This window comes from Thunnus albacares, chromosome 21 (genome assembly GCF_914725855.1).
Source record: "Thunnus albacares chromosome 21, fThuAlb1.1, whole genome shotgun sequence".
NCBI lineage: Eukaryota > Metazoa > Chordata > Actinopteri > Scombriformes > Scombridae > Thunnus > Thunnus albacares.
The window spans coordinates 22209974-22236567 of NC_058126.1; the positions used below are offsets into that span (position 1 = coordinate 22209974).

General features: G+C 40.8%; 1 protein-coding gene across 2 annotated transcripts; it reads left to right on the top strand.

Moving 5' to 3' along the window:
* The first annotated feature begins 1034 nt into the window (after positions 1–1034).
* On the top strand, positions 1035–24693 carry waca (WW domain containing adaptor with coiled-coil a). Of its 2 annotated transcripts, none has more exons than XM_044339850.1 (13): positions 1035–1303; positions 1494–1524; positions 2340–2532; positions 13431–13522; positions 14292–14407; positions 14519–14631; positions 18879–19124; positions 21185–21307; positions 21644–21795; positions 22577–22701; positions 23931–24126; positions 24338–24465; positions 24571–24693. In XM_044339850.1, the coding sequence occupies exons 1-13, from the start codon at positions 1263–1265 to the stop codon at positions 24638–24640; spliced, it is 1626 nt and encodes a 541-aa protein (XP_044195785.1). In that variant the 5' UTR covers positions 1035–1262; the 3' UTR covers positions 24641–24693. The 2 variants fall into 2 exon arrangements, with proteins under 2 accessions (XP_044195785.1, XP_044195786.1); XM_044339851.1 differs by having other exon boundaries at positions 21647–21795; positions 24571–24692.
* The last annotated feature ends 1901 nt before the right edge of the window (positions 24694–26594 follow it).

Here is a 26594-nt window from a genome sequence, read left to right on the forward strand (position 1 = left end):
TACATGCTAAACTATATTTACATATAAACCAGCAAGTAACAGCACCTCAAGTTGATATTGTCAATAACACAGATATTGATACTTTTATTGGGTGTCGTGATTTTATAGAGGCTTTTCCCCACACTGGCGAAGGTTTGATATCTGGCAACCCTGCGATCAGCTCTACTGCACGACGCTGAAGTCAGCTTCTGATTCGTAGTTAAGGGAGCGTTAAGTAAAACATAAATAATGATATTTAGCGGCTGATTCTCCGTTTTTTTCACCACTTATACGTATAAAAAAGTGTTACACGTCGTAGCAAAAAGCTTTAACGCTGTTTACACCCACTTTCAGGTTTGCAAAACCTTTATTTTGCTTATGAAAACAGAAAAAGGGCGATTTCACTGTTTTTTTCCCCCATCCAGACCACATTGGACCAGGTCCAGATCAAAAATCACTATACTTAGACCTGTCAAATATGGACTAGATTAGAGTCAATAAAACAAAGTCTCAGATTTGTGAAACATTTATTCCATTTGTGAAAACACAAAAAGGGCGATTTCACTGATCTTGAAATTCACAGCACGATTCCACATGACATGTAGAGGTCCTCTCTCTCACTTAACAACAAATATATAAAAGTTATTTTTACCTTTTGAAATATTATCACAAAATATCTTTATAGAGTAAAATTTCCAATCTGTTTAATGGGATCTAGATGGGAAAACCAATGAAATTGCCCCTTTTTTCATTTTCCACATATATAATAAAGGTTGCACAAATATGAAACTGTGTTTTAATGAGTCTCTGGAGTCTCCTTGTTAATCTAGACTAAATTTGACAGGTCTAAATATAGTGATTACATAGTGACTTTTTGTGTTTTCGTGAACAAAATAAAGATTTCACTAACCTGAAAGTGGGTTTAAACCGTGTTAACACTTTTTGTGTTAGACATAGTGTAAGTGTAAGTGGTGAAAAAAGGAGAATCCGCTGCTAAATATCACTATTTATGTTTCCCTTAACTTTTCCCTTACCAACGACTGTGAAGCTGACTTCAGCTGGGTGTTGTGTGCAGACGGAGCCGCGGCGGTGCGTCTGAGTGGGAGATGGACTGAGGACTGAGTGAGGGCGCTCTTTCGACCACTGCTGCCGACAGCTTTTCAAACACCAACAAGCTAGGCTGAAATAAATTGACGATTTCAGGTCGCTGAATCAACAAGAAAAAAACATAGCACCGTAATCAATCTTTCACATCCCACTCCAAACACACTAACACGGCATTGATGGTAATGTATGCAAGGAAACAACCGAGACTCGGCGATGGGTAAACATCTTTTTTTAACGTTACTTATACTCAGATTTTCCTTTTCCTCGTAGCTACGCTTTGACAATCCGCCATTTTTTTTACTGAAACCAAAATAAGTGTCTGGAAACTTCAGCTGTTGCAGCACTTTCAAGTCAGCTTTGTCATTTTGATGCTTCGTGTTCACAACTGTTTTCTTTTTTATTTGCAGGTGCGACCGAAGAGAATCTCAGCCCTATCAGGTACTTGTTAGCTAAACGTAGCCTGCTAATAAGATTAAAATGGACACTCTAGTTCAGGCTTCTGGAGACACAACAGGCCTCAGTCAGTGCGGAAAATACAGGGAAAAGTACACGATTTTGTTTGAAATTGTAGTCTGAGCTTTACAAATGTTTCCTAACGTAAATATTGTCAAGTAAACACAAAGTAGATTGAATGCATTCGTCGAAGTCGGTGGTTTTGGGGAAGATAGAGGCGAGTTTAAATGCAGCTCAAAGCTAATGATAGCCTGTTACTGTTAGCTTGCTTGCTAGCCAGTCCCGATTAGGGCCTGACCGCAGTCTGTCATTTTAAGTATATAGCTAGCTGAGCTCTATTTACATTAAATTGCTCCAAACATACATTACAAACCAATGTATTAACGAGAAGTTAAATTCAAAGTGTAGTGAAAAGGTAATAATAAAGGCTAATACTTGCTTGTCTAATAAATGTTTTGTTTTCTTCGCTAATATCAGAAATTATAGATGTGTTAGTATACATTAATATATTACCAAGTGAGAAACTATGTTTATTTAGTCATGTTGTACTGGAAAGACTCGACAGAGATACATCTGCTGCTCTCAAATCATAAATCACAAACTACATGCATAGAGACTAGCTCTGCAGATTAATTCCTGAAATAAGTTTGATGCATAGTTGCATTGTTTTGAACATTGTGTTAAACATGAGGCTGACACTGTTTTGAGAAGCCTTTCAATGGTGATGATAAAAGAATGAAATCATTGTGTATAATTGGTACATGCAAGAGAGTAGTGAGGTGTTTGATTTGTGTCCACAGACTCTCAAATACTCATCCAAGAGCCATCCTGGAGGGGACCACCGACATGAAAAGATGCGAGACTCCTCAGATGTCACTCCTCCCTGCAAAATGCTCAGGAGGTCTGACAGCCCTGAAAACAAACACATGGACAGCACGGGACACAGCAGAGCAAAGGCTGTCCACACACACCGGGCCAGAGACAGGGATGGAGGTGAGACACTATGATAAACGAGAATAAAATGGGTTTAGATTCAAAACAAATAGGTTAGTTTCATAGGTACAGATAATGCTGTCACATAAGCAAGAAACAGAGGGGATGTTTTCTACTAGTGTGCTGTTTTTTATAACCCAGAACTTTAACACTGAAACTCTGCAGCTGTATAATTTATTTTTTTATTCTCAGGCATAAGTACAGCCTGCCTCGTGCTTATTTATGTTGTAGAATGAAGTAGTAGGTATTCCAGCTGTTATCGTTTTGGAGCATAAAATACCGGCACTGCTACTTAAGTAGCAAGCAACTATATTTTCATTTTATTTTAACAAGTTGAGTAAACCTCAGCTGTTAGCTGCTGATTTGATAATCATTGTGGTTTCAGAAACAACCACAATGAGCATTTAAATTCTGCTACTGCCGTGGAGTGAAAAGTAAGGACCAGACACGTCGTCCAAGCGTTCGAGTGTTGCAGGGTGGAATAAATGTCTTTAATGTTAAAGTTTATATCAGAATGTGTTGAGTAGCCTGCTAATTTTATATGACACTGGGGTTTTTTTTGTTTGTTTGTTTGGAAAAAGTGGATTTTCAGTGATAGAAAGTGGAATTTCATATTTGTGCTTTAGATCTTGATGTGCAGAAAGTTCCTAGCTTTTTTTCTCTCCAAGATAACATAAGCATAAGAAAACAAAATGTCTTCCACTTCTGAAAATGTGATTCATGGAATCAAGCGGTTTCATTCATGCATGCGGCATAAATGTGGTGAATGAGGTAGTATTAATGTGGTGTGGGGTTTAATCTTAGTTTTACATGACTGCTGCGTTGGGTTGCTAAAGTTGAGTTTGCAGGCACAGCGTTTTTGTGTTGCATTCATGAAATATTTTATAGGACTAATCTTGGACTGCAGCAGTCACTGCTCTGTGTGCAACACCTCGTGTTTACAGATAACAATATAAAATACTACTGAAAGTATCAAATGGCTGAGGGTATACAGTAGTAGAGGATTTCCCTCGCTAAGCCTGGTGGGGATGTTGCTGGTGGGTGGGTTACTTTGTAAATCAAACCCTGAGGAACACGCATAACATTATAGGACTTTGTTAACAGATTTTAAAAGACACTGGATGGCTGTGCTGTTCTTAATTGAAGCTTGTGGTACTGATAGTCTAAAGCTGTATATGGTAATGTATTTTTTGAATATGCATCATAACGATGACAACTTTTATTATTCTTGCAACTATCTTCAACTATCTTGCAAATCAAAACCTAAAAAATGATGTTTCAATCGTAAATTAGTCTTCCTGCCATTTGAATTGTCTGCAGGCTTGGGGGAAAAACAAAAAAGAGATTTCACTTTTTGGCCAAAATTGCCCAGCCTTACCTTTACCTAGCTGATACACAATATCAGCTATCAGTTGCAAAGTGCTGTTCTTAAACTGAAAGTTAACTCATGACAACCAACAATCATTGACTGTGTTGGGGGAAAAAGAATAACGTAAGTGTAAACAATGTTAATATGATAATAATTGTATGTAGTGTAGTGTACTGGATGATCCTGGTGTTTTTGAACAGTCTGTATTTTCGTTTTCTGACTAAATTCAAGACAACCCAAAGTCCAATTTGAGCTGAGTCCCAAATTTTAATACAACTGACTCCCTGACTTTATATCAGTATTTGCATCCATATTTATGACTCAATCTTATAGTTTCCAAACCTTAAATGTTAAATGGGAATCAGATTTAAGGTGTGAAGAACTGGCTGGTTTGTAACTTGTAGCTGCACTAATTATACGTTATCTGAACAATGGGTTGAATGACTTTGCGCACTGTGATAGATGTTGCTTGTAGTGACGAACAACAAGGAATTAATTCCAACTGTGGTTCTCTCTTAGCTCTTCAGAATGTTTTAGCATCTTTTAGCTAATTGTTTTGGTTTTCTTTGCCCACTTTAATCAGCCCTGTTTCCAAATGCAGCAGGCAGCTGTTCTCAGCGAAAAGCTCTGATTAACCTACAGTACACTACCTGCCCAGTACAGAACGGCACACAGGAAAGGTTAGCAACATACATACATACATACATACATACATATGAACGTATTGGAGCATCTAGCAGCTAAAGATCCAGTGAATATTTCTCAGGAACTGGCGGAGGCCAAAACAGAGCTGAAAGGAGAGTGAATGTTGACTCAGGTGGACAGAAATAAAACTCCAAATGAATCCCAAGGTTGCTCTGAGCCTGCAGGATGTGTAAATGGGCAATTGTTTATGTTATTCATAACAACTCACAAGGCCAGAATATGTAAAAATTGTGAGATATTCAGCTTGCTGAGGTGTTCAGCTCTAATGCATCTTAAACCAATGTAGCTGATCACGTCATATCAGTTTCAGTAGTCGGATTCTGTACAGCTTTTATGCATATCATATCAATAATTATCAACTTAATGGTTTTCCATCGGGACCTTCTGTATGAAGAGCAAGTGACTCATGGAAAATGAGGTGTGCAAAGTAAGTAGGCTACACCTGTTATTTCAAGGAGTCAAATACATTTAATCAGCATTTCATTTTATATATAATATTAGGCTGCCACTCTAAAATAATATGTCTTTGGCCTCAGCTAACAAAAGGTGAACATGGATCTCAACTGAATCTTTTTATATTTAGTTATTTATAACTTTATTTACTTTGAAATATTGAGAGCTAAACTAAATTAGATTCAGTAAGTGGTTTTAAAGGGTGTGGATCCAATAGTGAGATAGTCCTGACCAAGCCAGTGGCCTTAGGGTGCTTCCACACCCAACTTGTTTGGTTTGGTTTTGATGTGTTTGTTTGTGTGATTTGGTTCGTTTAGGCTGGTGTGAAAACTGTCAATCACACTGTGCTCTGGAAGGGGGGGCTCTCAGTCTGCTTCCAAGTGGACTCTGGTGTGGTTTGTTTCTGGCAGAAGCAATGTGGACCAGCCACAGTCATTTGTGATTCTAGATGTATAATTTTAGCATGAATTCAAAAACTAAACCACTGTTACATCCATCCACTGATTGTGAACTATTAAGGAAGCTGTACACTAATGCGTGTCACCACGGGAGTGCAGAAAGTTGTCATCAGTAATCAGAGTGAAAAATAGTTCAAACAGATGTATGTATGTATTTGTACATTTCCATCATTAATATGTTTTCCCACAGTGACTACCCCATGTGAGTTCATGTTCATTATGCTGATGATGCAGGCTGATCATTACCTAAACTGTCAAATTAATGAGTTATCTGTCAGTCCATACAACTCTGTTTACACCCATTGGTTTTGGATAAAAATTCTATACTATATGAATCCAAAAAAGACTAGAACTTAACAGCAACTATATATAATCCCCCACCCCCCTTGATCTGGACCAAATGAACCAGATGCAGGGGTGAGTGCGACCTTAGACTAGGGAGAGGCTAAAGAGGAGGTCTGCACACTAGCAGGCTCAGCAGGGGAACTGCACAACTTGGCACGATGGTCAGCAGGGCTAACAATCACGCTGGGTCGTTAGTGTTCATTTTCCCTCCCCTACACCAGTAGTAATTACAGTTACTTCAGGGTTTTGACAGCGCTTGTTGTTGCTCTGATCCTGAAGTCTTGTTAGAAATCTGAGAGCACTTTGTTTTAAGGTGAATCTGTCTTTTAAGGGTCGCTGATTAACTCCACTCTAACGTGCAAAACACATTAGCAGCATCATGTAGCATGACATTATTTGATGTGAATCAGTTGACACCCATCGCGCACCCCAGACGTGCCATACAGACAGAAAAGGTAATCAGAGTGTTTAGCCAGGATGTGCCGATCTGTGGAACACAAATATGAAAAACTGGCTGCTTATCAGGGAGGGTTGACGCATGTCGAGGCGGGGAAAGAGGACAGCGGCAGATCCTGACATGATGACATGTGTCAAGACTCTGCCTTTGTGTGGGCTCACATAGACAACAATGGGTTCGGTGGGTGCTCTGACGCATCTCATACGCTGCTGGTGCGTGTTGCCCTTCAGAGCTCCGCTTCATGTTATTGACTTTGCGCATGCTGAATACTGTGAGGTTTAGAAAAAATATTGCACAGCTGCTAAGAAAGCCAGACCATGCACTCATTAAATGGCCTGTTGTAATTTCAGCTACAGGTCAGCATATTACATAGACTTCAGGCTTTCTTAATACAAATGATTGTAAATGTGGGTTGGGAATTTGTGGTCTGTTAGAAACCATCTTTTGTAATTCTGCACTGGCAAAGATATCGTGTGTGTGGTTGTTGATTAGAATGAGTACTGTTCAGTCACTCACAACCCCATGAAAACTTATTTATGTCTGAAGGGGATTTCAAGTATTTTATGATACAACTTAAGGAAATCCTTTAGATTTTCTTCTAAATGTCATGTTTTGTATGTAATACGGAGAGAGCTGTGTCAGTATGGATCTGTTGTGGCTGGAAGGTTTGTGCCTCTTTGTGAACAATTTTTTAAAGTTGAATAATGCTGATAAACAGGTATTTCCTCCACCTGATGATGCTCTGCCTGTATCACTTGTTGACACACACATTATTAATAATAGGAAAGTTTCCTTCCAAATGTAGTACAACTTTTAACAGAATTTTCAGAAAATCAAAAAGAAAATCTGAATTAATGCACATTTTCATCCTCTGTCATTACACGAGTATCAGGAGTTAAGTCGACCTTGATTTTGCGTTTTATGCATACACACCAACTTTTCCATCTCTGCTAAGCATACGAACTTTTTGGTGATGTTTTTATTTTAAACATACAGGTGTTGCAGCCCGTTGGTGTCATGTAGGTAGTTATGTGTAGCACTTTTCTTACTCTGTGTTAGGACAGCAGTTTACAGGAAACGGTGAACAAGCCTTGGGTTTAAAATAGATATTTCATATAACACTATGTACCTATATGACCTGTTGAACCTGCAGTTAAAAATAACAATTATAAATAGGATCAAATGTAACAAAGAGATGACAGCATGAATCAGTAAAGAAAGGAAAAAATCTCCAGAGCACAACAGCACCATCTCAGCAATGACTTCCAGAGTTAAGAAACATGTTTTGCTGCATGTTTGATTTCTTTAGGTGCCTTTTGGGAATGTTAGTTAGGTTAGGGCTGATCAATTAATTAAATGGACAGGAAACCGACATTATGTCTCTCTAACCAACCTAATTTTAGTCATATTGACATGTTAGATAAATTAATGCCTTCATACAGGCTGCCTTCATTCATGTACCACTTGAGGGGATAACATATCTAACTCTGTAGCTACACAATCAGCCAGTTTGCTGTGTGGATTTATTTCACAAGTCAGATTAGCATTGTTTCACCTGTAGTTTAAAGCGATGTTATTAATCATACGTGTCCAGTGTAGACAAAATGAGTTTATTTTGATATTGATTTCAGGTGGTATTGCCTTGCTATAAATGAAGTCATCAGTGATTACTTATCAATACACAGCGGTGAGAATCATTAGGTGTTATCATTAGGTAATGTTTTTTAATGTGATGTTAAATGGATTTGTCTGTTAGCTGGTGTTTTTTTTTAGCAGCAGTCTGGCTAAGGCCGTATTCAGACCAAACTAGGCGGTGTGGTGAAAACGCCAGTCTTCCATTCACTTGAATGGGGGTAGTGCATTTCGGCTGCAGACATTTTTGCTGCAGCAGCACCACACCGGCCTATGGCTGGAAAGTTGAGCCAGAGTCAACTTTTGGAGAAACGCAACCCGACGTCACTGCGGCTGAAGGCTGCGGTGGCCAATCACAGCTGGAGATCAGACTGATCAGAGCCGTAAACTCTGCCATGAGGGAGGACAAAGACGTTACTAGGAGGAAGGGAGGACATTTCTCTTTGTTTGATGACGTCAAAAGTAATGTTAGGCTTAGCTGAATGCTTCCCCGACTCATTTTTAAAAAGACGAGAGGAAAAGAGAGAGAGAGAGCAGCTGTGGTCATGGAAGCTAAAGAGTGAATGAAGAGAGGGAGCACTGGTAGTGAGAAAGCTGGTGAATCAGATCAATAAAACATTATTTTTTTATTGTTTTACACCGGTTACATTCTAGAGCACAAATAAACACACCCACACCACCGCACACCTCCGCTCAACCCTGCAGCTGTATGCTGCACCACCTGATTTGGTCTGAATACAGCCTTAAACAGTTACGATCACAATCAGTTTCTTTTTCATCAGCTCCTGTTTTCTGCTTTTAGTGTTGCCACAAAATTGTCTTTTTTCTTCTCTAACAGTGATACCAATCAGCTTTTGTCTGTCGTATGTTGTTTTTCATTGCCCAGCTGCTGGTAGATTACAGTAAAACACTCTTATTGAATGCCATAGTTTACAAGCTGAAGGTTTTATTTTGCGCCTCCTGACTTGCTACAGATTGTTGACAAACCTGTATGTCCACAGATTGCTATACACTTCTTCCTATGGCCACAGATGCCACAGTGCATCCTTCTTCTCTCCCTGCTGTATGTGAGAAAACCTTATCACCAGAGGCCTTTCATTCAAGCACGCCTCCCCTACCTTGGTCTGCCTTACTGACATATAATTATATCCCCGTAGCAATTTTAAAATGTTATAAATGTCAAAATATTCTGACGTCGTCGACACTTGTAGCATCTAATAATAGCTCGATAGAGCTGAGGTTATTAAATGTGCAAAACGGGTTTAGTCTTGCCTTCTGATTGCTGCACTTATTCTTTGACTTGTGATGGTGTTTGTTTTGTTCTCAGTGTAAGAAGAGGGCAGCTGAGGACTGGGACAGAGGTTAGACAGGATGCTTTGTTAACCAAACGGGTTTAGCAGCAATTTCAACTAATGCTGTTACATTAATGGATTTGTTAAAAATCTATCTTGATCTTGATATTACACTGCAGTTTTCTGTAAAAAACAACAACAAAAAAACAAAAAAAAAACACACACACACATATGGGAAACATGTTGGCAGCACACTTTTTTTGAAATTGACCGCACTGTAAATTTCTGTGAGAATCCTATAAAACATACTGTTGTGCGAAGGCCCCTTGACACTGTGTGGTACTGGGCTGTCCCAGGCGAAGGTTGACGATTATGCGAGAAACATGATGAAATATTTGGTAATCGTTTTACTACGGTGGTCCTGGATCTCACTGTGAGACTCCACAGACTGCCGATTTAGAGCTTTGGAGACTAAAGAAGGTCTGCATCAGAATCCGAAATCCTACAATGTGACTGCTGCTACAACCCACGTTTACAACCTAGCAAATCCAGAATAGGGCATAAAATTTCCCGGAATACACAGGCAAGCCAGTGAACGTTTTGTGCTAAAAACATACTTACCTCAAACTCACTTTTCAGAAACAGCATTGCACGTTGCCCTCTTTTACCCGGCCGCAGCCAGCTTTACAATCTCCTCCTCCTACTTGTGGTTTTTCAAAGCATAAAAGTGCCAGCGTTGTGGCCAAAACTTGTTTATTGTTTTACATTTACAAAACATGAGGGCGGTGAAGACGGATGATGCAAGTTGATGACATGTTTCTGCCTGCATCCTTATAGCCATGCTAGCAGCAGGGCTCGTGGGAATGGCGACCGGTTGGTCAGTTTGTCCATTCACCACTTTGGTCCAGACTGAAATATCTCAAAGAGTGGATCGGCACAAAATTTCGTACAGACATTCATGGCAACCAGATGATGTATCCTAATGACTTTGGTGATCGCCTCCCTTTTTCTCTCACCCCATCAGGTGGTTGGCATGTGGTTTTGATTAAAAGTGTTAATTGTAATCACTTAGGTGGTCCTGACTTTTTCCTCTACTTACATCTTTGTGCTGTGATTCACCAGGCTTTCATGGCACCAGCTGACATGCCTCAAAATGTGTATTTTACAGTCTGACACAGATTGCAACTATGACTTTAATAGACCAATCTTGCACAGTGTGACATAGTTGGACAGTTACACATCTTTTGTTTCTCAGGCTCTGTGCTTCAATTTGAAACAAAGTCATGGATACTGGATTAAAGTGCCATGTCTCAGCTTTGAGTAGGTTTACATCAATATTGAAAGAACTATGTGGGAGATATAGCTAATTTTAACACAAAGTGCCCAAAGTAATTGGACAGATAAGTCAAACAAAATCATCATGGTTTAATATTTATTGGATGGTGTGCAGTCAATGATTGCCTGAAGTCTTGGACACTTTGTATCTTCCCTAGTGATGCTCTCCCAGGCCTTCACTGCTGACACCTTCAGCTCTTGCTTGTGGGCTCGCTCTGCCTTTAATCTGGTCTTCAGCAGGTGGAACGCAGCTCAGTCTGGTTGAGATCAGGTGACTGACTCGGCCAGTCGAGGATATACCGCCTCTTCACCCTGAAAAAATGTCTTTGGTCGGTTTGGTTGTATGTTTAGGATGGTTGTCCTGCTGAATGATGACATGTCATCCAATGTGTCTTTATGCATTTGTCTGAATGTGAGCACACAGATTGCTCCTGTATATCTCTGAATTCATCCTGTTGCTTCAGTCAGCAGTGAAAATCATAAGTAAGCACCAGTCTGCAGTTCCATTGGCAGCCATACATGCCCAAGCCATAATATAACTACCAAGTCTGGCAGATAAGCTGCTATGCTTTGGGTCATGAGCTGTTCCTTTTTTCGCTCCACACTTTCCTCTTTCTGTCATTTTGATAGGAGGTTGATTTTTGTTTCATCAGACTCTACCACTTTCTTTGTGTATGTTTCTGTGAAGTGCAACCTGCCTTTCTGTTTTTGAGGCTTACCACAGGTTTGCATCTTTGTGGTGAATCTTCTGAGCCTATGGTCATGAAGTCTTCTCTCGATTGTTGACAAGCAAACATGTCAACAATCTCCACCTACATCCTGGAGAGTATTCTTGACTTGCTCTGCAGTCATAAGGGGCTTTTTCTTCACCATGCAAATGATTTTCCGCTCATCGACAGGGCTTGTGGTCCTCGGTTTACCAGGTTGTTTGCCATTTTCTAGTTTTCCTTCATGTACCTGTGTTAAAAGGGCTGTATCTCCCACGGAGTTCTGTCTGTGTTGACGTCAAACTACTGAGATTACTTTCATGTAGTATCTGTTACTTTATATCAAATTGAATATGCTGAAGCACAGAGCCTGAAGAACAAAAAGTATGACTGTCCAAATACTGTCAGTATATAGATCTTCAAGATAGGTGTTATTCCACAGCTTTTAAGCACCATTATATGGTTTTGCGATTCTGCATTTGGGTTTACAGTGTTGCTTTGGTAGCTTTTACCAACAGGAATATTTATTCAGAGTAGAGGTCAACTGATAGGCCGATATAATAATGATCGTTTGGAGCAGGATAAAGCCGATAGCCGATTAATTGTCTGATATCTCACACTCCTGCCCCTGTGAAAAAAATTTGACACTGTTGGAAATGAACAGTCTTAGACTTTATGAGAAACTGGATAACTGTTGAACTGAACATCTAAGTCAAAGTAATAAATACCTTAAACCTGCTCTTCCTCCCAAACTCCAGGCAAAGCCAATAACCAGGGATGTTAGGATTTTATCTTTCTTATCCATACTCGTCGGCCCGGTTCTTTATCAGTACTCTTACTGGTTCATTTCCATTACTAAAGAACTGAGATTTTTAAAAGAGAATAAATTTAGAGCAGGATTAGAATTGATTTATATTTTAAAGACAACTAAATATTGTTTCTAGAGCAGCAACAGTAATGTTTACAACAGCAAAGTCACTATATAAACTCAACATCTCACTGGAAACAAAAATAACATTTCAATAAAATAAATAATATTCCTGACATCAAAATACCGAGTAAAGTTTTGAAAGAATGAAGAACACAGACATCAGTCAGTATCAGTCATTCATCCTGTCCTCTGATGCTGGTAGAGGGAGGAGGGGCTGGTTTGAAGAGGGGGGGCCGCCGTCTCAGCCAGCAGCTAAGTTTACAAGAGTTTGTCACATTTTAAGATTTGTAGCAAAGATAAACAGTTAGACTCCATAGAGACTGCTTTCATTTTAGCTTGTTTATAACAATTCACCTTTAGCTTAACAAGCGTACAGTGGTTGTGTAAAACATACCGGGAGCAGGTGGAAATATGGCTTTCCTGCATGTTTATGCTTGTTGAACAAGTGGTTTGATAAGTACTTACTGGCTTTTCATTCAAGGAGGTTTTATTGCGCTTAGAGTAACGGGTGTAGTTGTCGTCAACTCGAGTAATCTTCAAGTTATCTTCACTTCACTGTGTCCACCGCACTGCAGCCTCTCGGCCCTGCTGTTTGCTGTGTGTGTGTGTGTGTGTGTGTGTGTGTGTGTGTGTGTGTGTGTGTGTGTGTGTGTGTGTGTGTGTGTGTGTGTGTGTGTGTGTGTGTGTGTGTGTGTGTGTGTGTGTGTGTGTGTGTGTGAAACACTGAGGACAGAGGAGAGGACAGAGAAGCAGCACGACCATGAATGATAGCAAAACGTGATAGAGACTCAGCATAGTTTTTTCTGTTCGTCCTGCTTAGGCGCTGTGAAAAAACACTTAGGCGTCTCAGTCTTATAATGGTGGGAAAACACTGATTACCTTGACTTTATGTATGGAGCCTCAATGCAAAATGTTTATGTGATTATGTACGTCCCTGCATGACCGGTAGATGCTACACAACCATCGGCCACTATTGGAGCCAAGTTCCGCTGATTCCAATAGGTTGTAAAATGTCCTATTGCTGCTGATTAATCGGTCAACCTCTAATTCAAACATGGCATCAAATATTTGAGCACCTTTTTTCTTTAATTTTTCTGAGGCAACAGTGAAGATGTAGTTCTCAACCAGGCTTTTCACAGTTCCGTCTATGAACATGGCATGTTAATGTTAATAGCTGTTACTGATGCATTTTCCTCTTTTGTGTTTTGTTGCAGGGACCAGTTATTCTCCACAAGAAAATTCTCACAACCACAGTTCCCTTCATAGCTCCAACTCACATTCTAACCCCAGCAAGACCTCAGACACAGTAAGTGATGCCTCTGCCATAGCATGGAGGGCTAAACATTGTTTATCAAGTACAATGGGCTTATTGTTTCTTTGCTGTAGCTGCTTTCCAGTAAGTTTACCGTCCAACGTTGATGTTAGATTTTGCTTTGACTTCTTATCATTTAAACACAATACTACTTAGCTTTGATAACAATAACGGGTTTTCCATCAGGTTATTGTGATAAGTATCCAGTAAACTGGACACGCATATTAAGGCAAACTTTATTTAATGGCTGCAGTTAGCACAGAAAATCAATAGTTATACTATTAGTTGGTGTCTGCTAAAGAATACGAGAAGCTTCCTGGCATTGTGCTCTTATAGTTGTCTCCCATATTAAGGAAACTGCTGCTAACTTAAGTGACTGTTCTTGCATGATGGAAGTTTCCTGCTTGTTATTTTTGTTTTTTAACACCATAGGGGAAATAAAATGTGTGAATGAATGTGTTAAGAAGGCAGGTAGTGAGAAGTGTAACACCAGTCTTAATACTATAGTCCTGAGGAGAGCAAAAACTGTTCCAGTTTGGTCACCTCAACAGTCTTTATCTGTCTCTGAAATAAGCCTTCCCTCCCACTTAAAAAGCATCTCTGTAAACCGCCCAGCTGTAGCTATCTGCCTTCGACCCAAATATCGCATGTACATTTCAGATTACATTACAAGCTCTTGCATCAGACCTTCCCAACACACATACATGCACACAGTTTGCTTTCTGTCTGCTTCTGTTCCTAAATATTTTTCTCCGTTTCTCAGCCTTACGAACCTGGCGACGACTGGTCAGAGCACATCAGCTCGTCTGGAAAGAAATACTATTACAACTGTAGGACAGAGGTGTCCCAGTGGGAGAAGCCCAAAGAATGGCTGGAGAGGTAGCTACAATCCCTTTACCCAAACCACTTGATAGTACGCACTTTATTTTAATTGTCACATACAGGTTGGATACATCGCAGTGTCTACATACTTGTATCTGTGTTTCACAGAGAACAGAGGCAAAAAGAGGCAACAAAGACGGTCGTCAACAGTTTCCCCAAAGACAGGGACTACAGAAGGGAGGCTATGCAAGCATCGGCTGCTCCTGGCTTTACTGGTGCTAGTAAGTGCTACATACATTGTTATAATACATGCTCTCCTTACCTGTTCACTGTGACTGATCTTAAATGAATCATATACGCTTTGTTTACATATCTGTATACTTAGTTTCTTGGCTTGGCTGGTCCTTAATATCAAGGATGAGAGTTCTCCCATCTTTGTCGCCATCTTTATGCAAATCTACCTGAAATCCTTTCGCTTAAGCATTGCTGTTGTTGTTTAGTCTATGATGACTGTTGTTGAGCTGATCTTTTGCTGATGGATGTTAAAGAATTGCTTACCAAAAGACTGAGACTACAAATATCTTAACCACGCATGCTGATGTGGCTTTAAGCAGCATACTGTAGCTGTGAGTACTGTGAATGTGTGATCCAGCTGATCAGGCCATGATGGACTGAATCCATTACAGTCTGGGCCAGTTAGTGTTGACAAGTGTGATGTTGAATGATTCTAAATGATTGTGCACTGATCAAGTTGCTGCTGTTTTGTTCTTATGAAAGTATGGATTCACATTTTTTTTCAAGTCTGTCGTAATACAATACTCATATTTTCATATGTACATTCAAAGAATTATCCCCTGTAATTAGGGATGTCAGTTTCAGTTAATTTTGCTTTCGATAGACCGACACCCATTAACTGGTAACTAACCGGTTCATTTTTAAGAAAAGTTGTGATGTAGCTTTCGTTTGTTAGAGCTGTCCAGCAGTCAGTCCGAGCTAGCCTGTCTGCCCTGGTTAGTTTGACCTTTAGCTCATCCTTCTTCACCTCAAAGTGTTTTCAGTACGTTTAGTCACAGTAGCTCTCGATGGCATGACGTACTCAGGCTTGAGGTACCGAACTAGCTCTTTCAGTCCCTCGCCTTCCACCGCACTGATTAGCAGCATATCTGTCTCAGTCCTTCGGCACAGCAACTGGGTACGATAAAGTAACACCTATGTTGTTATTGCAGATAGACTGTAGGATTAGCATGCTAGGCTAACAGTCCGTCAGCTGTGTGAATTTATATCTGCGCTGTGAAGTCTTGAACACTGTAAACACACCTGTCACCTCCCATCACGGTACTGTCAAACCAGAGACACCACATCTACACCTTTCGCTCGGTAAATGTGTGTTTTTAAAACTTATTTCAGGGCTGCGCTCACTCTCAGTGTGCAAGGTATTGAAATTTGGCACCGATCAATCTAATGTACCTAGTATGTACATTAGCCCGACATTCGTAACCGATTAATGGGTAACCGTTGACATCTCTAGTTGTAATCGTTCCTTTCTCCAAACTGCCCATGAAGAGATCCCGTCCTAACATGCCTCCAATGTGAGAGATGGGGGGACAGATTCTACAGTCCTCGTTCTAAAGTTCAACAGCCACATATGAGCTTCAGCTGAACTTTTGAATACATTTTTGCAAAACAACAGAATTGTCTGGCTTGTCTCTTCCATTGGAATCACATCAGGATTTCTTCACAGCCAGTAGACAGGAGGAACAATTACAGCAACCAATATCCCTTGGAATGTTCATATAGGCATGTGAGTATTGTATCAAGGAAGATTTGATAAATGTGATCCTGTCCTTTTTAAGATCATTTAAAACATGATGTTTTTATGGCTTTATCACTGATTGAAAACAGTGCTATGTGTGAGAATTGAAATATAATCCAGTTCATGAGGTTTCTGTGATGTTAACCTCACTATTCTATTGGAGTTCACTCACCTCCAGATCTCTTCTGCAGAGTTCTTTGTTGCCCATGGCTTTTCATGCACTATTTTATCCACATTTTTGTGTTTTTCCCTCTGTTCTCTTTGCCCTTTTCATTTAAATTGCATCATAAATTAGCCTGGCATGTAATTGTAGTCCTTGCCTGTCATCCAGTGTGTTATTCTGTTTTGCTGAGTTCAGTATGTCCTTTCTGACTTTTAAGGACTACAAAGAAATCTGTTTATGTTGGAAGTAGTTGTCATGTGTTGAATGGTCTCTGTAGGTTTCAACAGTCTTAAAGTCTGTTCCCAGCTTTAACCCAAATGTAGACTGCAAGACTTTTGAAATCAGAGTTTCTGTGCTGCTCACACCACAAGACATTGTTTGTTGCAGACTGTTGTCATCTTGACATGAGGGTGCAAAAGCTACACAACAGACCTCAGATGAGGTCCACTGATTACAGGATTAATCCCCTTGGGGAAAATTAAGACTGGATCAGACTTCAGTAGTATTCAACAAAAACGTGCGAGTAGTCATTGTGGGATAGAATGTGCCAGTTTTTCAGCTACAGATGACACACATCTTGTCCGAAATACATGTGGTGTATGTATCAATCAAAAGAGTAGGCATAAGAACGGCACATATGGGATTTAAACCAGTCACGAGGAAGATGGTGGTGGTGGGGAAAAGATATGTAAATGAACCTTTTAATCTACAGAAACCTCACTGGTATCCGACATACAGTGAGCACTCCACAGAAATGTTTGAACATAGTTAATTAAAAATGAATAAAGTTATAAAAGATCTTGGAAAGATCTACAGCAAAATACAGTATGTCCTGTATCAGCTTATAAAAGCAAACAGAGGGCAGGGAGTTGTGGTTAAGTAATAAACTAGGATTTGAACTAGACATTCAAATAATTGTAAAATCACAACAGGCTGAAATGGCTCTTTGATATTTTGTTCCTGCGTCAGTATTCTACGAAGACATCAGCTGTATCAACACCATGTCCACCTCCTCTGCTCAGACACGCTAGACGACCTGCTCTGTCTCTCTCTGCTCAGTCTATCCATGTCCTTTTCATTCCCTATGAAGCTCCATTAATGACTCCTATTACATTAATGATATAATTAGGCTGTGGGCAGCTCTGTGTGTGTATTCACTGCCTCCCTCCTGTGCGTTCTCATTGGATACTGCTCTTACCCTGTCTCAGACTACCCCAACTACAAGCAAATTCTCTTGTTAGCTAGGAGAATGTTTGAAAACTGTCATAGCCTCTGGGACAGCTCGAGACATGGTGTCTCTGAACAACTTAAACTAGAGGACTTTAGGGTTTTTGTCTCAGATCTGAGTAGTGTGTCTGACTCAGGCAAATTGTGGCAAAAGTCTGTTGTAGTCTGCACTATCCTTAGTTGTACTGATGCATATCATAGTGGTGTATGCTCTTTTGCTAAACAGAAAGCACTCAGCATTGTATCACAGTAGCCACCAAATATTAATGATTCCCTTAAGTGAAGATGTCTTACATTGTTACATGGAAATCATCAAGGCTGCTACAAAGCAGTTTAAGGCAAAATGTTGGAGAATATTTCTACAACTCTGTGGCACTCCTCTATAAAGAACGATTCCTGCACAGTCCGTGATGCAAATGTATCCTATGCTTTTTGAGCTCTCATAGAATAGATGTCATTGATCATCTGAATACCTATTAAACACTCCTGAAAACACTTCCTCTTCAGTTGTGTTCATGAATGGATGCTGTTGAAAGCTTGATACATAGACAGCGTACAAAGACTAAAAACAACTATATAGTTTAGTGTTGTTGCAGCATTAATTCAGGTGTGGTGACCAGCCATCACCACAGCAATCCCCCGTCCCTGTCCCGTCCATAACATTAGATAATACAGTCACAGGATATTGTCACAGTGGGAGTCTGTGCTCATTTGCTGTGGAAAGCTAATGTTGATACTAGAACGACACTTCTCTTTAAAGCGCTTTAAAGTAAGTGATATAAAGGCATTGACAGGCTTTTTCTAGGTTAGGCAAACCTTAAATTTTCAGCATATAATAAAGACTTAAGATCAGACTAAGGGGAACATGCATGTAGCTCTGATCAGAACTAATAGCAGCTCAGCGCTGTTTGTAGCTGCACCAGCAAGCCCACATCAGGAACTGTGTGTGTGTCACATGTATTTGACGAGGCTGACATGATAGTTCCTGCCCTCGAGTCAAGATGTGTTAAAAATGTAACTGAAACTGACGTGAAGCTCCGCAGTGGTTGTTTACAGGGGTCCGCTCACATAAAGCAACTCATTTTTCTTTTACGTGTATCTACATGCCCAGTTTTAAATTACATATACGATATCAGGCTGTGATTGCAATCCTGAACAGAGCTGCTGTTTTGTGCAGGGCCGATCGTCTCGTTCCTTTCCTAGGCCAGTATGAATGAATTTACAAGCTTATCAAGAAGGAACTATCTTACCAGTTGGAGACGGTAGATTTCTGAGCGTGCCTGAGATGTAATGTAATGACATCGTCCTTTCTGCTGCCCTCACAGAGTCAGCCCAGGTGGAGAAGCCCACAGCTACCCAGTCCCAGTCATCATCCTCAGGCTCAGGGAGCTTGAACCCCTCATCAGGACCCCCTGGATCGTCTGCCTCCACAGTTCCTGTGTCCCCAGTCCTTCAGTCCCCCGCCCCTCCACTACTCCAGGACCCCACCCTGCTTCGCCAGCTTCTCCCAGCACTTCAAACTGCCCTGCAGCTCAATAATGCCAGTGTGGACATGGCAAAAATCAACGAAGGTAAGAAAAATTGCTGATTTTACATGCACATGATGCAGTTATGTACATTCAGCCACTGACTATATTCATCTGCCTGCAGTAACTGATCATTATTATTATATGCTGTGTTGCTATCAGCTGCTGGTCTGACTGCCCACTGTCAGAGGTTTTGACATTACGTGATAATCTGTCCCCACATCTGAGGATGCCTGCTCTTGGTCTGAGTCCATTATCGAGTCCTGTCTTACTTGTCATTCCTATAGTCCTAGCCTGTTTGTATTTCAGTCTGAATGTTTGGACTACCTATGCTTTAGACCTTACTGCTTGCTGTGAGCCCCCTGAAATCAGCAGCCATATGAATGACTGCCCAATAGACAGTGTTGTGCCAACAGTGGAAAACTTGGCTGACATTGTAGAGGGCACCTCATGGCTTGTCTGAGTCTTGCTTTTATAGGGGTGAGAGAAAAAAGCAAGTTACATAAGAATCATAATTCTTAAACATCAATTCACATTTTGCAAAAATAGATTTTTTTGTTTGTTGTTAAAACGTTATGTTGATAGACGTTGAAAAAGGCAGAACTCAATTACAAGAACACAATTCTGCACCCTCACAGTGCTTTTTTTTTTTTTTTTTTTATAGTTCACCTTCAAAGAAGGCAAACGCTCGGGCATATTTTGTATTGCAAGACAAAACTGAAGTATTTTTTAACTTCATACATCTCCCAGAGACTGACATGAGCAGAGCAGAGTGCTGAACTGCAGCACTAGCAAACGAGAACACCAACCAACACACACTGCAAAACTTTTAAGCCAACTCTGGTTGGGTGAAGGAAATAACTTTGTCCACAGTCTGTCTAATCTCCAAAGCCGTGTGTGTGTGTGTGTGTGTGTGTGTGTGTGTGTGTGTGTGTGTGTGTGTGTGTGTGTGTGTGTGTGTGTGTGTGTGTGTGTGTGTGTGTGTGTGTGTGTGTGTGTGTTCAGAGTTGAGGATAACGATGGCTGTTCTCCACTGCTGGAGTTGTAACATCAGTGACAGCACCGCAGAGCGCTTCACTCTTTCTCCTCTTTGCTTCCCCTTATATTTAGTCTTTGACGTTGGTCAGTAAACTGCAGGCAAAAGACTGCAGCCTGCTTCCAAATTAATGCAGTTAACTTTATTTTAATAAAAAAGCTGCAAACTTTGAAACACTTTTCTCTGCTTGTGAGAAAAGAGACAGCGAGTGGGATGTTGAACTGGACTAATAGCCTGAAACTAGAACGCCCTTTTTTATTTATTGTAACAAGAATCTGTTTTGAATCGAGAATCAATTGTGAGTTTAGGAGAGGAATCAAATTGTGAGATTGCCAAAGACTCCCACCCCTCCTGCTTTATGATCCAAACTAAAAGTGGTAGAGAGAGAAGTCTGTCTCATAGTTGATGTCGACTTTGAAAAGGCTCTGAAATTACATATTGGTCACTGCATTGTCAGGCAGTGTTATTTCATTAACTGTTTTTTTTATTTTAGAATATAGCAAATTCCTTTTGGACAACATTTTTTCTGAGCAGGTCTTGTCTTACTTAAGATGGTGTATCTTTCACCGCTGAGGTTTAAGATTGACAGCTCACCAAGCTGCATGCAGCTACAGTTTGTCTAGCAGGTGAATATAGACGGTCAGTGCTCTACTGTTGGGCTGCAACTAATCATTTTCTTCATTTAATTCAAGTAAAGATCTGGTATCTGTTTGGACTATAAACGAGCAGAAAACAGTAAAAAGTGTCCATTACAATGTTGTAGAGCTTACTGTGGCGTCTTCAAATGTTTTATTATGTCAAACTAACAGTCCAAAACTCAAAGAGGTTCAGAATCATTGAACTGCCAGCCATACCATCAAAGCTCTGCATCCTGCAGAAACAGGCAAGTTGAAGTGTGATCTCACTATAACTCATTCAAGCAAAATGAGTGATGATGAGGAAATATTTCTACGGGGTGCATTAAAGTATTTGCTTGGCAAATTGACTGATGCAGTGCAGAAACCTTTCTAGTTGTAGGACTTAATTCCTCAGTGCAGGGAGGTAACAAAGTGTGTTTGCCTCTCTACAGTTCTCACAGCTGCCGTCACACAAGCTTCATTACAGTCGATGCTCCATAAGATCCTTACTGCTGGACCATCAGCTTTCAATATCACTACTATCCTCTCTCAAGCTGCTCAACTCTCCAACCAAGGTAAGTGCACAAGTGTTTTTTGTAACACCACTATGTACTGTTGCAAATGTAGTCACTTACATACAGCATGTTGTATAATGACTACTTTAGCTAATGAAAAGAACTACCTGGCATTTCTGTGTGTTTCCCCTTTCACTGAATTGTCAGTTAAGTAGTTCTAATGAAGACGATAACATCAGCCAACAGAAAATTGATTTCCTGACTTGTATTTATGACAATTGCTATCTTTTAAGATCTCACATATTATGTATTTACTCATACAGACATTTTCCTGCTGGGTACTGAATTTAGTAGATTGTGTTGATGTCTTAGATCTTCTTCTTTCTGTTCGTCTAGCAGCTCAGCAATCAAACCAGTCACCAATGTCATTAACATCGGACGCCTCGTCGCCCAGGTCCTACGTTTCTCCGAGGATCAGCACACCACAGACCAATGCTGGTCCTCTTAAACCCCTCCTCAGCACGCAGCCTGTCATCTCACAGCCAAAAGTAAGACAAACATTTACATTGTGTCCAATAAGCATTTAGAGTATCCAGTTGGGTGAATTTTTCTTGGGAATATAACCATCGCCAAGGATGAAAAAAATACTTTGCCTTTCTTTGATTTCTTCGGGCCTGATAAATCTGTTGGATTTCTTAAATGGGCACCACTGAGTTGCCGTTATCATACAGTCTTTTAACTCACATTGCAAAAATGTAAGTGCTTTACGTTCAAGGTTGGTTTGGGCATTTGTCACAGTGTAGAGAGACAAGAAACATGGGGAGAGAGAGGCCTGTATGACATGTAAAACAGATCCCCTGCCCTAGCTGGAACTTATTCTGACCACTTAGTTATATTGCACAACACTGACCAGTATAGACAAAAGGTCATACACTGGGACACACTGATAGTATCATGTGAAAGCTGTTTTGATGGCATGGGTCTTCAGTGTCCTCCCAGTTGAATGAAATGTTGCATTTGCAAGAGAATAGATTCATGCAAATTGATTGCAAATAGAGTTAAATGCATCCGATATTAAAAACAGTATTGTAATGTGGAACACGCTGAGTCACATGGCATCCCAACCAGACAAATATGAAAAATGAGAGATTTATTCAAACGGGGAGGCATGTCTGGTCTCATTTATATGCTTCCTGAAGCATGCTGTGGATGAATGAAACAGACTCTTTATATTCGGCTGGGCAAAATATGCTGTTCACATTTGTACGTTTGTATCTTAATCATATGAACAGGAGATGTTCTGATGTAGTATTTCTATTTTGCGTACAGGTGAGCACGCCAGCAGTTAAGCAGGCATCTCATCCCCAGCCAACATCCCAGCAGCCCCTCTCCAGCGATAAGCAGCACAGTCATGATGCCACCACCGCCTCCCCGCGCACGCTCCAGCGCCAAGGGTGAGTCCAGCCACACAACACCTTCACAGACAGCTTTAGACACTAATTGATGGCACTTTGTAGAATGTGTGTTCATTATTTGTTGGTCATGAAACATCCAACCTCTGATGCCATGCAGTATATTACTGACTCTACACAGTTCATGTTTTAGTTTTAATAGTTATCAGTAAAGCTTAGTCAATCAATCAATCAATTTTTATTTATATAGCGCCAAATCACAACAAAAGTCATCTCAGGGCTCTTTTCACATAGAGCAGGTCTAGACTGTACTCTTTAATTTACAGAGACCCAATAATTCCCCCATGAGCAAGCACTTAGCGACGGCGGTAAGGAAAAACTCCCCTTAGTCTGTTTTCCATTAATGCTGACGTCTTTTGAAAAGCTCTTGTTCCACCAGTGTTTGATAACTGCAGAAAAACATGACTTGTTAAAACCATAGACACCCACTTTGGAATGAATGAAAACAAATGATGTGGAAAATATATCTTCCTTAAATTTCACCGGTGTTAAATTCTTTGTTAGTACATAACAACTAAAAGGGTTCCTACTGTAAATTCTTTGTGAAGCTTCTCGCTATCATCCTCTATACTCCAAGCCAAGTAGCAGGGAAGTAGTGAAAAGCAGCCAAACAGTAGGACAGCCCATTCCCATCTTCTCATGAATGAGTTTTTACCACCACACAAGAATCTGCTTCCTGACTGCAGTCGGTCTTTATTGTGTAGTGTTGCGTTGCCATCTGCTGGTCATTGACGGAACACTGAATGGTTGTTTCATTCATTGAAGTCATTCATGTCTGTGATACAGTTTCAAAAAAAGTGTCCACTGAATATTCAACATCAGCGCTCATTGGCACGATTTACTCCTGTCAGTTTATGCAGTCAGTCTTGCTTGGCCACATTTTGACTCCTTGACACCAAACGTCCCCCCTACACAAACCCACTGGGTTTGTGGCAACAGACATTTGGCTGTCTAGACCTATGAAGCCTAACACCATGTCAGTGTTACGTGCACAAACTGTGAGCCGTGATACATCTGATGTGTGACCTATGTAGCCGAACTGTTACTCAAAGTGTCTTTTGGTTTTCAAATCCAATCTCTTCTTCACACTGCCGCTGAGAATGAGTTGATTGGTCTTGTTTGTGAAAGGTCAGCATGTTCAGAAAGCTCAGTTTCTCCATCAACATGACATTTTAATGCTTACATCCTCCCTCACATTGTGTTAACTGCAGCAGTCAGAGGAGTCCCTCCCCGGGTCCCAACCATGTCTCCTCCGGCAGCAGCAACGCCCCCAACTCTGCCTCCGCTCCCCCAACCTCCTCAGCATCCCGGCCCTCCTGCACCTTCACCCCCACCCTTGCCGCCCACTTCAACGAGAATCTTATCAAACATGTCCAGGGTTGGCCTGCTGAGCACGCAGAGAAACAGGTTCGTACCTCCTACATTTCACTGTAATTTATCTTCATTGGAAGACAAATAGCTTCATGGCTGACTGTGGTTATTCACAGCTACACGCAATAAAACACTTCTACTTTCAGTATAAGTATGGAAGAATGTAACCGTGCAGTGAGTTAATGAACTAGAGTCATCAGTATGTTTTTGCTCTTTTTTTTTTTGTGTGCGACATATAATTTTAAAGGCATCAAGACTACGTGAAGAGGCTCACACCATGGGGAGCATCTGCATGTCTGAGAACTGCACCGAGCTCAAAAACCTCCGTTCTTTGGTCAGAGTCTGTGAAATACAAGCGACATTGCGTGAGCAGAGGTAAGAATACAGCGAGTTTAACAACACGCACCAGTTGACATGTAAAGTAAACCTCAATCCAAGAACACACCCAACTCATTCGTCTTCTCTCTCTCTCTCCCACAGGATACTGTTTCTGAGACAGCAAATCAAAGAACTTGAAAAGTTGAAGAATCAGAATTCTTTCATGGTCTGAGAACTTCTGGTTGCGAGTTGGAAAGTGGGAGTTGGGGAGGGGTGGGGAAAGAGGGGGGGGAAGACCCATTGCACATAGTTGGAGGCTGGAGGGAGAGCAGTTGTTCAGTTCCTCTTGAACCCAGTCTTAACACACACAGGAGCTGCAGTCGGTTTGGCTTTGGACCGTTTGGGCTGGGAGAACCAAGAGGGAGGAAACGAAGAGCTGGGAGGAGGAGGAGGAGGAGGAGGAGGAGGAGGAGGAGGGGGTGATTTACAAGACTCTGTTTTGTAAAAACCCACGGTGGGAAAAAAATGTAGATTTCTTGTAGATGTTATTATCTATGTTGTAAATATGTTTTGTAGATTGAAGCCATGGAAAGCCATGCCTATCAAAGCTTTTGACATCCAAACTAATCAGCGCCTAGGCGGCTACATTCATTAGCTAGCCTTTCCTTCATGTTAACTCGTCTGCAGACTTAAAAAGCTTCATTTTGTCAATTCATAGATCATTGAACCATTGAGCATGTATGTGCGTGACCCGCATGTATACAGAGAGGGATGTTTGAAGCCATTTATTTACACAGAAGCCTAGCATAAAGCAGAACAACACTGGTGTCAGTGTAGTCTTCTTTCCTCAAATATTGGTTAAATGATTACTGTCTGGATTCTCTTCTTCCCTCCGCCCTCCGGGGTGAACTGTAACGTTTGTTCTCAGGCACGGTAAACATCCCCTCACAGGCAGGTCTAGCATAACTGCTCCCAATGGTTCAGTGATCTGTTCGCAGCTTCTGGTGGCCCTGCATTTCCCCAGTCTGAAAAAAACAGTGCCTGGTGGTGTGGTGGAGTGAGTGATTTAAAAAAAGAAAAAATTAGAGATGCGATGGTGTGCTGCTTTGGACCATTCCCACTACCCTCCCCTGGCCTCAGCCCTGCCCTGCCACATCTTCTCCTCAGACAACAACAACTCACACCCTCCTTGTAGTTTTTTTTTTTTTTTTTTTTTTTCCTTTTACTTTGTGATCCAACAGTTTTTTGTTCCTTCTTTTTTTTCCCCCCTCTGAATTTGTAATGAGCTGTACTTTTCAAGCTGAGGTGGTACCACTGGTTCATTCCTTTGTACAGTTGCTACCATTACAGTGGAGTTTTAAGAAGAGGAAGCCAAATAAAAAGGTTTTATTTATAAGAGTTGTAGTGATGAGCGGTAAATATGTTCTGAATGATATCCACACAGTTTCATTTGCACTCAGTGGTGTTACCATAAAGCAAGCGACAGGTTTGGGCAGAGGTATGCTGATCACCTCTCAGTCAGAGCAGGGCAACGAGGTCACAAGGTCAAAATGTGAAATGTACGTATTGTAATAAACATGTTAAACTAAAGTGAGCACTGGTTATTTTATTGGAGTGTTAGGTTTGGTTCATACGCTAGTGCCTTGTTGAAAGTCTTAAGTGTCACAGCCTCATTCGCCTACACGTCCCACACCTGTTGACTTTCTTTTATCCTGTTTGACCAACAAGATCTTCAACAAGCATGTCATACATAGGGTTGTTTTTCTAGCACGTACCATCCCTGTTTGTTTGTTCCCCACTGTTGAAGAGCAGGGTCCTAAGCTGCAAAGGCCTGTTTTTTTTCCACCATACTATCTGTTGAGTCTATAACTGAACTGCACCACACATTCAGTAAAGGTGACCACATCATTGCTTTGTATATTGTTTCCTGAAGTATACTGACAAATGAAATAAAATATGCCTCTCCAGGGCCGTGTTGTTCTTGGGTTTTTGACGGTCCCATTTGAGGGCAAGCAGTATGTTATGTAGAGCAGTGGTCCCATAATCCCACAGCCCCCCTTCATCATGAATGTAGTATAAACTGGATATAATTTAATACTATTAATTAGATAATAGTGGATATTGCTACATGGCTTCATACAATTGAATTGTCAATGTTTGGGTTGCTTTGGTCAGGTTTGCTACTT